Source organism: Geotrypetes seraphini, chromosome 6 (genome assembly GCF_902459505.1).
Source record: "Geotrypetes seraphini chromosome 6, aGeoSer1.1, whole genome shotgun sequence".
NCBI classification, from domain to species: Eukaryota; Metazoa; Chordata; class Amphibia; order Gymnophiona; family Dermophiidae; genus Geotrypetes; species Geotrypetes seraphini.
Window position 1 is genome coordinate 143,441,744 of NC_047089.1, and position 15,659 is coordinate 143,457,402.

Sequence of the window (15,659 nt, forward strand, 5' to 3'; positions counted from 1 at the left end):
ACTAACTTATTACACTTCTTTGAAGGGGTGAACAGACAGGTGGATAAAGGGGAATCCATAGATATCATTTACCTAGACTTCCAAAAGGCCTTCGACAAGGTACCACACGAAAGACTGCTTAAGAAACTATGGAGCCACGGGGTACAAGGGGAGGTCCACCGATGGATCAAAAACTGGCTGGCAGGCAGAAAATAGAGGGTTGGAGTGAAGGGTCACTATTCAGATTGGAAATGGGTCACGAGCGGGGTGCCGCAGGGATCGGTGTTGGGACCGCTCCTTTTCAATATATTTATAAATGACCTGGAGGCGAGAACAAAATGCGAGGTCATTAAATTTGCAGACGACACCAAACTATACAGCAGGGTTGAAACAACGGAAGACTGCGAAAATCTCCAAAAGGATCTGACGACACTGGAAGAGTGGGCCAATAAGTGGCAAATGAGTTTTAACATAGGGAAGTGTAAGGTCATGCATGTAGGAAAAAAGAACCCGATGTTCAGCTACAAAATGGGGGGATCACTGCTGGGGGTAAGTAACCTTGAAAGAGACCTGGGAGTAATGGTTGATACAACACTGAAGGCATCGGCACAATGCGCCACAGCCTCAAGGAAAGCAAACAAAATGCTTGGAATCATTAAGAAGGGCATCACGGCCAGGACAAAGGAAGTCATCCTGCCACTTTATCGTGCAATGGTGCACCCACATCTGGAGTACTGTGTCCAGTATTGGTCACCGCACCTCTAGAAAGACATGGCAGTACTCGAGGGAGTCCAGAGAAGAGCAACTAAACTGATAAAGGGTATGGAAAACCTCTCATATACTGACAGGCTAAAAAAGCTGGGGCTATTCTCCCTTGAGAAGCGGAGACTTAGAGGAGACATGATAGAAACCTTCAAGATCCTGAAAGGCATAGAAAAAGTGGACAGGGACAGATTTTTCAGATTATGGGGAAGCACAAGTACAAGGGGGCACTCAGAGAAATTGAAAGGAGACAGGTTTAGAACAAACGCTAGGAAGTACTTTTTCACCCAAAGGGTGGTGGATATGTGGAACGCACTTCCAGAAGCTGTGATAGGCCAGAACAAGTTACATAGCTTCAAAGAAGGTTTGGATAGGTTCCTAGAGAACAAGGGAATTGAGGGGTACAGATAAGAATTAAGGATAGGGATAGGAGTAGAGATAGATTATAAAAATAGTCAAGGACCACTGCTCAGGCAATGGGCCTGATGGGCCACCGCGGGAGCGGACCGCTGGGCGAGATGGATCTCTGGTCTGACTCAGCGGAGGCAACTTCTTATGTTCTTATGTTCTTAAACTTTACACATGCCTCGCCCAGCGCAGAGCGAGTCTCCTCAGTTCAGATAGCTAGCAGAGAAGCTAACCAGGGGAAGTGGGTGGGTTGTGAGAATAGCTGCCTGCTGTCCCTGGATAACAACTGTTATGGTAAGTAACTGTGCTTTATCCCAGCACAAGTAGGCAGCCTATTCTCACATATGGGTGACCTCCAAGCTAACTAGAATGGGATGGTGGGAGCGTTGGCAACTTAGGAGAATAAATTTTGTAATACTCTCTGGCCAAAATGGCCATCCCGTCTGGAGAAAACATCCAGGCAATAGTGAGAGGTGAAAGTATGAACCGAGGACCAGGTAGTAGCTTTGCAAATTTCCTCAATAGGTGTAGATCTGAGGAAAGCTACTGAAGCTGCCATTGCTCTGACTTTATGTATCATCACTGTAAATGTACAGTCTCTTCTATTGTTAACCGCATTGAACTTCCATGGTATTGCGGTATACAAGAATAAAGTTATTATTATTATTTATGGGCTGTGACTCGACTCTGTAGGTGTAATCTATAGCAGAAAGAGATACAAGCAGCCATCCAGTTGGAGATGGTACGCTTAGAGATTGGATGTCCCAACTTGTTTGGATCGAAGGAGACAAAAAGTTGAAGAGCAGTTCTGTGTGGTTTGGTGCGTTCCAAATAGAAGGCCAAAGCACGTTTACAGTCTAGAGTAATAAGGGCTGATTCTCCAGGGTGAGAATAAGGCTTTGGAAAGAACACTGGAAGAACAATGGATTGGTTGAGATCAAATTCTGAAACCACTTTAGGTAAGAATTTAGGATGAGTACGGAGGACCACCTTGTCATGATGGAAGACGGTAAAAGGTGGATCAGCTACTAAAGCTTGCAGCTCACTAACTCGTCGAGCAGAAGTGAGGGCAATGAGAAACACCATTTTCCATGTGAGATACTTCAGATGAGCCGTAGACATTAGTTCAAAGGGAGGATTCATCAATTGAGCAAGAGCAACATTGAGGTCCCAAACCACTGGAGGCGATTGGAAGAGAGCATCCACCAGCGGAGAGACTGTCTCAAGGAAGGAGTGAAAGTAATGTGTCGACAAAGTGGGTCGCAAGCCTGCGTCCAATGAGATGCCAGGATCCACTGAGGAATGCGGAGGTGAAGTCTGGCAAAAGGAGTCACGTGTACTGTGGAGGCCATGTGACCTAATAGTACCATCATGTGTCTCGCTGAGATTGAAGAGTGGGAAGACACTGCATGACAGAGTTGAAGGAGAGCTTCTAGACGTTGTTGTGGAAGGAATGCTCTGAGGTGAATAGTGTCGAGAACAGCTCCTATGAATTGTAGATTCTGAGAGGGCTGAAGTTGGGATTTGGAAAAGTTGATTTTGAATCCCAAACTTTGTAGTAACCACGTAGTCTGTTGGGTCTCTACAATAACCCCGAGATGTTGAATCTTTAATGAGCCAGTTGTCTAGGTAGGGAAACACCTGGAGACCATGGTGCCATAGAGCTGCTGCTACCACTACTAGGCACTTGGTGAACACTCTGGGAGATGAAACCAGGCCAAAGGGCAACACTCTTTATTGGTAATGCAGATTCTCCACCCGAAATCTGAGGCACTGACGGGAGGCCGGATGAATGGGAATATGAGTATAGGCCTCCTTGAGATCCAGAGAGCATAATCAGTCGTTCTGATCCAGAAGGGGTTAAAGGGATGCCAGGGACAACATTTGAAATTTTTCTTTGACTAAAAATTTGTTGAGAGCCCTGAGATCCAGGATGGGTCGCAGATCGCCCATCTTCTTCGGAACAAGGAAGTAAAGGGAGTAAAAACCCCTGTTCTGCTGTTCCAAAGGAACTGGTTCGATGGCATGGAAATGAAGCAGAGCTTGAGCTTCCTGAAGAAGAAGGGCAGTCTGGGATGGACTGGAAGGACACTCTCTAGGAAGAAGCCCTGGTGGAACCTGAGTAAAATGAAGAGAATATCCTTCCCTGATGATTGACAGCACCCAGAGGTCAGATGCAACTGTCTCCCATCAGTGATAAAAATGATGAAGATGACCTCCAAATGGGAGAAGAGAGGACAGAGACAGAACGATGGAGGTTATGCTCTGTTTAAAAACAGCCAAAAAGGCTGCGCAGTCTTAGGTGCAGAAGGTTGAGATTTCTGTTGCATCTGATTCTGCTGTTTCTTAGGAAGCGGACGAGTGTATGGAGCCGCTCTCGGAGCAAAACGCCTCTGAAAAATTGGAGGAGGTCATGTAGCTTGGCAAGAGCTGGCTTAGGTTTTGGTCTGACAATAGAAGCAAAGGATTTTTCATGTTCAGACAATTTCTTGATGGCTGTCTCAATAGATTCATCGAAGAGGTCATTGCCTGCACAAGGAATATTAGCCAAGCGGTCCTGAAGATTAGGGTCCATGTCAATGGTGCGAAGCCAGACTAGGCAACGCATTGCTACAGAACAAGCAGTCACCCTGGCGGACAACTCAAAGGCATCATAAGAAGACAGGAGAAGATGTAATCTGAGTTGAGACAGAGTAGCTATGACTTCTTGAAACTCGAAGTGCTTCTGAGTATTTAAATAGCTGAGAAATTTTTAAAGAAGATCAAAGAGGAACTTGAAATAAGTGACAAAATGAAAATTATAATTGAGGCCTTTGGAGGACATCCTGGCATTTTGATAAAGGCATTTTGGTAAAGGCAGGACGTCATGCTTGTACGTGGTGAGCGTGTTGTCGGGGCAGCGGCTGACTTAAGAGAGGAGAGGAGAGGTGAGGCTACGCGCATGCTTATACAGGATGGCGGCCGGCTTGGATCGGGAGCTGGGAGGTGCTGATGGACAGCAGAGGCATTGGCCGAAGCAGGAGGGCAGCCGCACGGGGACCTCGAAGGAAGGAAGCTACCACTTTGGAAGCGCTGCAGCACCCGCAGGCAGGTATTCACCCCTGGGCCACCATTGCTGAGTGCTCGTTTATCAGGGCAGTGCTCGGTTTGCGAGACAAAAGTTTGCTGAGTGTTTTGCTCGTCTTGCAAAACATTCGCAAACCGGGTTACTCGCAAACTGAGGTTCCACTGTACATGCAAAGATTTTTCCTCCCATGACCTAAGTACAGCATTGAGACCACCACCTCATAATGCAGTTAAACAGTGCATACTTTTAGTCACATTGAAGGGGAGACAATTTTCAGACATATGATTTATAAGGGTAAATAACTTTTCCCATGTTAAATCATTTTGAAAATGATCCTTTAAATAAGCAAGCTTAAGTAGGCAAAAAACAAGATACAAAAAGATTACCACAATCTCAAAAGTGGTCAGACTTGTCTGAAGAATAATTTCATGGTGATTATAACAAAGATAAGCTCATCTCTAGAAAATGGTGGATAACAACAAAATGAGCCAATACAAGGAAAACTACAATCTTAAATTTTAAAAGGCTGAGTTAATATTGATAATACTTGCTCATCAGTAAAATTAACACTGCCCAGAACAGTTATTGATAATTTTATATCCACTCACCTTTCTATAATCCATGATGGGTGAACCACTTTTTCTCCTTTCAACTCCTTTATTTTGGTATTTGTAAGATTTGTTGCAATAATGTGTGTTGTTTTAGACCTGGAATAGTACAGATGGTACTGACCTCCATGCAACATCATCAACCTCCGTAATTCAGCCGCTGAAGGATCTGAAACAGAGAGAACTAAGTTACTTACCTATATATTAGGTGTTCTCGAAAGGCAGCAGGATATCGATCCTTACATGCAAGAGGCATCACAGGATAGAGCCTAGGCTTAAGCAGTAACTGGACAGCTTTTACAGCCTTCTGACATTCTATATCACAGTGGCTGTGCTAGGCTACCCTCTGTTAGGTACAGAGCTATAAATTTGATAAAGTCAACTTAATGAAGAGATAAGAGTGTTTTATGAGGACTGATAGCCAGTTGTTTTCAAAGAATGCCTTCAAAGGTTAGCAAATTTGTTTCCTCAGAGGACAAGCAGGATACTGTTTACTGCTCGCTTTTATACCATTACTAATCTAATCTAAACCTTAAGTTTATATACCGCATCATCTCCATGAGAATGGAGCTCGACACGGTTTACAAGAACTTAAAATAGTGGGTAGAGAAGAAAAAGGATTGCATGAACTTATGTGTAGAAGGGGGGAGAGAAAGGGGAGAAGGATAGAGCTACAATTTGCTGAAAAGCCAGGTTTTCAGTTGTTTGCGGAATAACTGAAGGGAGCTCAGGTTCCGCAGCGGGGTGGTGAGGTCGTTCCAAAGACCTGTGATTTTGAAGAGAAGGGATTTTCCCAGTTTGCCTGAATAGTGGATGCCGCGTGGAGAGGGGAAGGCTAGTTTAAGCCTTTGGGCAGTTCTGGAGGAGTTGAAAGACAGTGGGATAAGAGGAGGCAGGATTCCGTGAATGATCTTGAAAGCCAGGCAGGAACATTTGAAATGGATTCTGGAGATTATTGGGAGCCAATGAAGTTTGGCAAGGAGTGGGAAGGCATGGTCAGACTTGCGTTTTGAGAAGATCAGTTTGGCTGCAGTATTCTGGATTAGCTGGAGTCTTAGAATACTTTTTTTTGATAGATTTAAGTAGATGGCGTTGCAGTAATCTAGTTTGGAGAGGATGATGGATTGGACAAGGATGGCAAAGTGTTGTTGGCTGAAGTAGGATCTAGCTTTCCTCAGCATGTGAAGGCTGAAAAAGCATGATTTTGCCAAGGAGTTGAGGTGGTCATTGAGGGAGAGAGAGGAATCGATAGTGATACCAAGGACCTTGCATGAGAACTCGAGCTGTAGTGTATCACCTGTGGGTAGTGTGAAAAGTGTGGGCAGGTGTTCGAATTTTGGGCCGAGCCAGAGTAGTTTTGTTTTAGATTCGTTTAGTTTCATCTGTACCGAGAGGGACCAGGCACGGAGTCTCATTATGCAAGCTGTAATGTTTTCGTGGAGGTTGGTGAGGTTCTGGTCAGTCTCAAGGAGGACAAGGATGTCATCTGCTTAAGTGTAGATTGTTTCCAGGGGGGACAGTTGAAAGAGTTTCAGGGAGAACATGTAGATGTCAATTCAGAGCGCTTTGCATGACCTTCTGTAAAAGGTGTTACAATATTTGAGCTTCTGTGGAGGTATTAGAATACAGAGTTACAAAGAGCTTCGGCGAGGTGTTACAATACATGGGCTCTATACAGAGTTACAGGGGCTTCTGTAGCGGTGTTACAATACAGTTATTAATATCAGCATAATTATGGAATAATCAATCATCCTACTTATGTTACCGGCACATCGATCATCCTATTTATATGTATATCTTCATACCAAATCCATCGTCCTACCTATCTTCATATCTAATATTAGGTTTACTATTGCAGCTAAGTACACAATATTTACATGCCTCCTAAGGAGTTTGGCCTATTCAAATAACTATAGTCTATATTAGGAGTCTCAAAGTCCCTCCTTGAGGGCCGCAATCCAGTCGGGTTTTCAGGATTTCCCCAATGAGTATGCACTGAAAACAGTGCATGCACATAGATCTCATGCATATTCATTGGGGAAATCCTGAAAACCCGACTGGATTGTGGCCCTCAAGGAGGGACTTTGAGACTCCTGGTCTATATACATGTATCTGTATTGTGTTTTATTTTATCTTAGAAGTTTTATCTTCCTCAGTCTAGTTTTCTGGGCTTCAGTCCTTGGTCTATTTATATTCCATTATGTTCTTTCTATTGAGTTCCTGATTGAGGGGGAGGGGGAGGAGGGCTAGCCAACTGTCTCCTCTATGTTGTTTTATTGGCTAAAGTAGTCTATGAAGAGAATGGCCTTTATCCCTTTCTTGAATTTTCCAGTATCTTTTTCCAGTTTTAGTTCCTTCAGGAGGGCATTCCACCATCTTGGAGCCATCACCGAGAACATTCCTTTCCTGATGCTTTTGTATTTGATGTCTCTGAAGGAGGGAATTTCCAGCAGGTGATTTTGGCTTGAGCATAGTGCATGTGTTGTTGTGTGCTGATGCAGTCTGGCCACTAGATATTGTGGTTCAGAGAAATGAATGATTTTGTGCGTCTGCAGTAGGATCTTGAATTTTAACCTGCTTTCAATCAGGAGCCAGTGTAATTCTTTCAGTAATGGGGTGACACTCATGTGCCTTGATTTTCCCAGCAGAAATCTTGCTGCTGAGTTTTGTACCGTTTGTATCTGTTTTATCATGTATTTTGGAATGCCCAGTAGGACAGCTTTCAGTAGTCAAAAATCAACAGTACCAGGGTTATTATTGTTGGCGGGTAAGGTAGGGTTTGAGTCCTCTGACCCAGTAGAGTTTGCCATATACATTTTTCACGATGCGTTTGATCTGCGTTGTCATGTCTAGGTTTGGGTTCAACCATACCCCTAGGTTTCTTACCCCATCCATGAAGATTTTATGGCATTGCCATTCAAGTTAATATACAATGCCAAGAAATACGATCATGTTACGCCTTTGATGACCGACGCCCATTGGCTGCCAATTAGTCATCGTGTACCCTTTAAGGTCATGCTACTTATATTCAAAACCCTGACTTTTAACGAACCTCAATTTATATCTAAAATGTTAATCCCCCATAACACTTTACGTTCACTTCGCTCATCATTTCAAAACCTCTTATCCGTCCCTTCCTTAAAAATAGTAGGTACAAGAAGATCAGACATGTTTTCCATAATGGGCCCTCAACTGTGGAATTCCATGCCACAATATATTAAAAACGAAAAAGATATTATACTTTTTAAAAAATCACTAAAATCTTATCTTTTTAGAGATGCTTTTAACATTTAATCTTATTATAAAATATTCTCTAGTTTCAACCCCCTTAATTTCCTTTTGTTTTTGCCTTGATTGTTTATTTCTTCTAAGACAAAATTGTAACTTTTCCTCCTTTCCTTCCGTCTCACGTCTATGTTTTATTGAAGATTTTTGTTAGTTTGTTTGTTGTTATACGACTCATGCTTTTATTAAATGTTGTTCATCGCTTAGTAATTCAAATAGGCAATTCATCAAATGTTAATAAAACCTTGAAACCTTGAATGTTAGTTGGTACCTTGGGCTATTTCCTTGCCATTTGTTAATTAGTAATACTGTAGTTCTGTTTTCTCCCTGTTGGCTACTAGTCTGTTTGTTTGGAGCCATCTGAAAATTTTCCTCAGGCATGTTTTGATCTTTTGTTTAGTTTTCACGTTTTGCTTCTTTAGTGGAATGATCAAGTTGGATGTCATCTGCGTAGATGTAGCATTCCCACCCCAGTGCTTGGATGAAGATGTTGAAGAGCATGGATAGCTGCAAAATAGGCTGCCTTCAAACTTCAGAAGGAAGTAACAAAACAATTAAAATATGTCAATGGGCAATACCTTATATATTTGAATAAAGTCGATCCAAATATAAGACGATGTACCCTTCCCCCCAAAAAGAGGAATAAAGATTGACTCAAATATAAGCTGGGGGGGGGGTTTAATATTCATGTGTCCTGCCCTGCCAGGATCTGTGCTCTGCCCCTCCTCCCTCCCCCCTGCCAGGTTCTGCACCCATCCCCCCTCTCTCACTGATGTTTGCTTTGGCTATGGAACCTTTTGCATGTTTGATTCGGCAGCATGACTATATTCAAGGGTTGGAAGTGGGAAACCGGTCTTACAAGATTTTGCTTTTTTGCGGATGATGTTCTTTTTTTTTTTGCGGAATCCTAGGGATTCATTATAACATTTGATTCAGGCTTTGGAAGATTATGGGCATATTTCCGGTTTTCAGGTAAACATGGATAAGTCTGAAATTCTCAATATTAATCTATCATCTGCACAGGTACAGCAGATTCAGGGTCAATTTGCTTTCCGTTGGGCGCGGAGATCTCTCAAGTATTTGGGGGTGCAGCTGACAACCTGCCCTGATTCGTTATTTGCGGTCAACTTTCCTCCACTACAGCAACAAATTTTCCAAGAATTGGATAGATGGGAAGGTATGACCATTGGGTGGATGAGCCGAATAGCAGCCGTTAAAATGATGTTACTTCCGAAACTATTATTTCTTTTATGGCTTTACCTATAGCGATACCAATGGGGTATTTTTGCATATTGAATCGTAAAGTATTCGCTTACATTTGGAAACGTAAACCTCCGCGGGTACGGCGAGCTCTTCTATATCAGCATAAACAGTGGGGAGGGATGGGAGTTCCCAATTTCCGCCTTTATTATCAGGCGGCTTTATTACAGGAAGTGGCTGCGTGGATTGGATATGAAGATCGTCTCTGGATGCATTTGGAGCAGGTTTGTATACCTGATATCTCACTGTGGAGACTTCGGTGGGTCCCGGTTTCCATCTTGCGGGCACATTTGAAGGTAGATAATCCTTTTTTGAGCATGATTTTAAATACTTGGTATCAGTTGAGGCGGAAAATGTTCCCGGAGCTTAGACATTTTACATTGTCTCCTATCAGTCTCTTAGAGGGCTTTGTACCAGGGGGAGAGGATCCTATCCGGTATCGATGGTCTGAGCAGGGCTGCGTACTGTTGGTCAAATTTGGCAGGATGGTGCTTTGCTTCCCTTTGCTCAACTACAAGATGAGTATAGGCTCGTGCACACTGATGTGTTACCGTATGCGCAATTGAGCATCTTTTTGTATAAACAGGCATATTGGGACTTTATATTGGGGGAAACTAAATTGGAAGTGGCTTTGCAGAAAGGGATTGGGCGGGGAGGGATTTCTCGCTTGTATCAGGCTTTATTATTGCGGAAAGCTCCAGAGGACAGTTATCGCAGTATATGGGAGAGGGAAGTAGGGAGAGTTTTAGATGGCAAGGAGTGGGGTGGATGTTATCGAAGCCTTTTTTCTTTGCCTATCACTTCTTCTCTTTTGGAAAATGGATATAAATTTTATTATCGCTGGTATTTGACACCAGTGAAACTAGTTTCCTTTGTGGTTGCTCTTTCTGATCACTGTTGGAGGGGATGAGGACAGGTGGGCTCCTTCCGGCATATTTGGTGGTCCTGCCCTAAGGTTAAGGAATATTGGAATATGGTGGGGCAGATATTGGTCCAAATTGTGGGGAAGCATATCCCGATCTTGATGGAATGCTGTCTGCTTAATATGCCTTTCCTGGGGTTTCTTCTCCAGGAACATCGCCTGGCTATTTTTGTGGTGACCCTAGCGAGGGTGGCTTTGGCTGGTTGTTGGCGCTCCGCTAGAATACCGGAAAGGGGGCACTTACTTAATCGTTTGGATACTATTCAACTGAGGTGTAAATTGACTGCTATGCGGCGGATGCGCATGGAACCCTATCAGAAAGTATGGTCTGGCTATGTCGCTTGGAGGACTTCCTCACTCCACACGGGACTAGAATTGGGTTAGGAGGGGGTGGGGTTGGGACTTTGTAGGTGGGAGTTTGGGGGATGGGTTGTTTCAATCTGGGAAGGGTAACAGTCATGTTCATGGTTCCTTCTTTTGCATGATGATTTATGTATATAGCTAGATGGTATGTGTCTTTTTCGAAGTGTCATGATGTATGGTTCTATGTGACTTTTGCGGTTTTAATTGTGTTACAAATTGTTTTTATGCTTAAAACTTTAATAAACAATTATAAAAAAAAAAAAAGAAAACCAAAATTATTTTTACTACCTTGTCTGGCCATGTATTTTTTTCAATTGTATTGGTCTTACACGTCCCCCTCCCCATTCGCGGTTCCTGCACTCGCGGTTTCATATAATCGCGATTTTTTTCTGGGAAGGGGGAAAATAAAAAAACCAGTCTTAATGTTAAAAAAATCCATCTTTTTTCCTCCCTGCCGCATTCCCGGCCTTACCTGGTGGTCTAGAGTAGAGAGTTGCGCGGGGACAGAAATCCTACCCGTGGGAGTGTGTGGTGCAGTGGTTAGATCTACAGCCTCACCACCCTGGGGTTGTGGGTTCAAACCCTGCGCTGCTCCTTGTGACCTTGGGCAAGTCACTTAATCCTCCATAGCCCAAGGTACGTTAGATAGATTGTGAGCCCACCAGGACAGATAGGGAAAATGCTTGAGTACCTGATTGTAAAAACCGCTTAGATAACCTTGATAGGCGGTATATAAAATCCTAATAAACTTGAAACTTGTCCCCACCCGTCCCCGCCAAAATCGCACCCGTCCCCACCCGTCCCCGTGAGGAATCCCTCCGTCCCCACCCGTCCCCATGAGGAATCCCTCCGTCCCCACCCATCCCCGCGAGGAATCCCCTCCGTCCCCACCCGTCCCCGCGAGGAATCCCCTCCGTCCCCGCAAGGAATCTCCTCCGTCACCACCCTTCCCTATAAACTTCAGAAATAGTTATTTTATTTAATTATGCTACTGAATTAAAGGCTCTGGTAGAGACCCATTTACAAATAAGCAAAGAGACGTTACTAATTTGAAAATATTAATTGGGAAGAATACATACTTTGTAAATGGGTTTCTACCAGAACCTCTAATGTAAATATAAAATATAAATACTCAGCTGATGAAAACCCACAAACTGTCAGCTGAGGACTTCCTTTGCAGTTGGCCGGGGGTCCCTTTTGCCAAGCTTGGCAGGCAGCAGTAGCGTCCCTGAGTCACAGATGCTGGCACCTCAGTGGCTCATGGATGCTGCCAGCGACTGCTGCGCTTGGTGGAGGGGAGTTCTGGCCATCTCTAGAGGAGGTCCTCTGCTGGCGGTGCTTGGGGATCCCCACCAGTCACAGCAAGGGTCAACAAGTACTTCAACACTGTAGAAATAAAACCAGAAATGCATTTCCTTTTCTTTTGAACACAATACAAAGACATCTGCCATATACATTTCCCAAAGCTAACATATTTTAGTCAATATATTCCGTTTTTTACCTTTGTTGTCTGGAGACTTATTTTTCCATAAAGTTGGTCCCAGTTTCTTTTTTCCGCTTTCCCATCTTCTGTAAATTCTTCTGTTGCTGTCCATTGGTTCCCCCTACCATGGTCCAGCATTTATCTCTTTCTCATCTTTCGTGCCTGCCCACCAGCCCCACGCCTAACATTTCTCCTTCTATCACCCCTCTCCAGCACTATGCCACATCTCTCCCTCCATTCCCTTCACCATTGTCCAATATTCCTCCCTCTTGCATCCCTTTCAATCTGCCCCATTGTTCCCTTGCCACATTTCTCACTCTCATCTTTTTCTTCCCTATCATATTCTGTACCTTCCTCCCTACGACCAAAAATTCTCCTCTTTCTTCCATTTGCCGTGTGTACACAACCATCTCTCTTTCCCGCTCATTGACACACCCACACCCAATTCTCCCTTTCTATTTCCTCCCCCACCTCAGCATCTCTTTCCCTCCTTTCCTCTCTCCCCAGTTCATGACTTCTGTGTCCAAAAATGCACTCCCTTCCACCACTTCATTCGAGTCCAGATAACAGCAGGGGTTGGAGGCAGCCTGCAGCAAGCCATATGTAGCCGACCCAGAAGTCTTCCCGCGAAGTCAGAGCTGACATCAGAGGGAAGGCTTTGCATCAGTCTGGCTGCGGCTAAGGTGTCAGGTGGGAAGGGGTAGATACTGGATGTAGGAGGTGAGAGGAGACAGTCTGTAGATAGAAATGGGGAGGGATCAGACACACTGGATGAAAGGGGAAACATAAGACAAACTGGAATGCCTGGGGAGAGAGAAAAAGACAGATGATGGATGGAAAGAAAAGGAGAGGGGAGGAAGACATTGAATGGAAAGGAGGAGAGGGGGAGGATACGGATGGAAGGGAGGAAAGAGAAAGATGGAGCAGACACTGAATAGAAGGGGGAGAAAGAGAAATGAAGCAGATGCTGGGCTGAAAGGGGGGAAAGATGGGCAGATGCTGGATGGAAGGGGGAGAAAGAAGGGTGGATGATGGATGGGATGACAGAGGGGGCAGAAAGGAGGAAGAGAGGAGACAGATCAGATGCTGGGCAGAAGCAGCAGACAGAGGGGCAGATGCTGGATGGAAAGAGGGGGAGGGGCAGATGCTGGATGGAAAGGGACCTCAGGTCAGCATCTGAATGGCCGTGCAAGTCTGCATGGGTACAAATGGTGCCACACACTGCTAGACCCCCCCCCCCAGTTCATTGTGCTTTCTAGAAGCCAGTATTGTGGTGCAGCCTGGTCCCTGCTAGGATTTCTCCCCTAGAATGGGACAGACTGTGCTTTTGCCGGCAGAGGCAGAGTGGTGAGCCTGCACGATGGCGCAAACTAGCCCCCCTCCCCTCCCCACCCCACCCTACAAATGTCCTCCACCCAGAACAGGATCGAATCTGGGTTCCCAGTAGCTGAGCAGTGAGCCTACCGAGGTATCCCCTACCGAGAATGGAACCAACTCTGCAGTAAGAAGACTTAAAGAAGACTTAGAGCCATAGAGCACGAGACTCCTATGGGGATGAAAACAGCCTACCTAAATTCTGGCGATGCAGGCATGCAGCTTACAAGTCCGGCGTCGCAGCAGGAAATAGCCATGCTGAGCACTGAGCTCAGAGTCAGCACGTACACAGATGAAAGCCTTGCTTGCTGATTGGTCCGGCGGGGCGGGGCCGCCGGACCAATCAGCAAGCAAGGCTTTCATCTGTGTACGTGCTGAGCTCACTGCTCAGCATGGCTATTTCCTGCTGCGACGCCAGACTTGTAAGCTGCATGCCTGCATCGCCAAAATTTAGGTAGGCTGTTTTCATCCCCGTGGGAGTCCCGTGGGCCAGGCGGCGTCCCCGTGGGAGTCCCGTGGGTCAGGGGGGGAACCCGCGGGATTCACGCAATCCCCGTTCCCGTGCAGACCTCTAGTCTAGAGGGCTTTCGGGGCAGGAGCAATCTTCCTACGCTCCTGCCCCGTGCAGATCGCCATGAGGAAATGGCTGCTGGGAGTTCCCGTAGTCTCTCGGGACTATGTCGGGAACTCCCTACAGCCATTTCCTGATGGCGATCTGCACGGGGCAGGAGCATAGGAAGATCGCTCCTGCCCCGAAAGCCCTCTAGACCACCAGGTAAGGCCGGGAAGGCGGCAGGGAGGTGGGGGTGGGTCAGAGCCGGATAATCGCGGTTTTTCAGCATTCGCGGTCCTGCTCTGCCCGTATCCCCCGCGAATGACGAGGGAGAAGTGTAGTCTCTGATTTCTGCTTTCCTCATCTTGACAGGATTTCTTGTCCATTTGTTAATTTTCTCTCATCTTTCTCAGTTTTCTTCAATTTATTTTCTGTCTCTGTCTAGATTTAATTCTTTATTACTATCCAATCCTTAAATTTCCCTCTTTTTACTACTTACAGCTTGCTACTTCTTTCACTCACCCTGGCTCTCCTAATTCATTTCCCCTTATTCTCCAATCTCTCACTAACTCTATCCTCTCCTCCCCACTTCCATCCGGCATCTGTCTCTTTCTCCAACATTATGACCAATGCTGATGTTTCTCCAAATCAGAAGCAGTGGCAAAACAAAATATAGACTTCACGGGGTCCAGTGTACATACCCTCAAGCTGTAAATTCTGCCCCCTCCAACATGAAGAAATAAATACATTTTTCTTTTCAAAAAAATGTTGAAATTATCCAAGTTCTAATATACACAAATTCTTACACTATTCCACTGATAAAATCATAAGAGAAATCTTTGTATATACATGAGATTGCTAAAAGCATACCTGTATAGCCATTGACATATATAGCAATCCCATTAAAGAGAGCAGATGACATTCCATCTTTCTGCTGTTCCTTTGTAGCATCTGAACAGAATTGCTCTTCTAATTTCTGTACTTTTGCAGCCATATATCCTCCCTAACATATTAATAAAAAGATTAAAAGGTTGAGAAAAGACATCTTCACAAAAATAAGCATATAGTACTTTGTGAGACCAATAACAGAATTAAATCAGTATGTTACTCCTAAAAAGCAGAATTTACTAGATGTCTTTTTTTTCATATATATATATATATAGTCACCATGCATCACCAGGTTGGGCCACACCCAAAGTGGAGGTAGCCGATAGAGCCCAGAGCACAAGGCGCTGACCGAGCGGTTAATCAGTTCCCATTGGAATGGTAGATCAAATGATTAAAATACCTGATTAGTTCCAAACTTAAACAGCTTTATTTCTTCTAGGAGTCAAATATTTTCAACAAGTCCAAATAAAATGTTGCTGGAATTCACCACTTGCAAACACCAAACAAAATTTAGTGCTTTTGTCCCAAAATTCCCTTTTTTCAGCAGGTTTTTTGTTTCCTCAGTGTTCAACTCACACTTCACAAGGTTCAACAGAAAAACATGGCTTCAGAAATACATTTCAATATGGTCTCCCTTAGGCCTGGGTTTCCTGGTCCACTCAGTAGCTTCTTATACCAGGGTATTCTGGCAACTTAGCCTATATCAA

At 44.6% G+C, this 15,659-nt stretch overlaps 1 protein-coding gene across 4 annotated transcripts in view; it reads right to left on the reverse strand.

Annotated features, from left to right (window-relative positions):
* REV1 (REV1 DNA directed polymerase) overlaps positions 1-15,659 on the reverse strand; it is a 401,814-nt gene that overhangs the window by 293,842 nt on the left and 92,313 nt on the right. For 3 of the 4 annotated variants that reach the window (XM_033948190.1, XM_033948189.1, XM_033948188.1), the window contains exons 3-4: positions 14,935-15,067; positions 4,825-4,993 (exon numbers count right to left, since the gene is read on the reverse strand). In XM_033948190.1, the coding sequence (XP_033804081.1) occupies positions 4,825-4,993; positions 14,935-15,067 (302 nt within the window). The remainder of the gene's footprint in view (positions 1-4,824; positions 4,994-14,934; positions 15,068-15,659) is intronic. The other variant, XM_033948192.1, reaches the window with a different exon arrangement.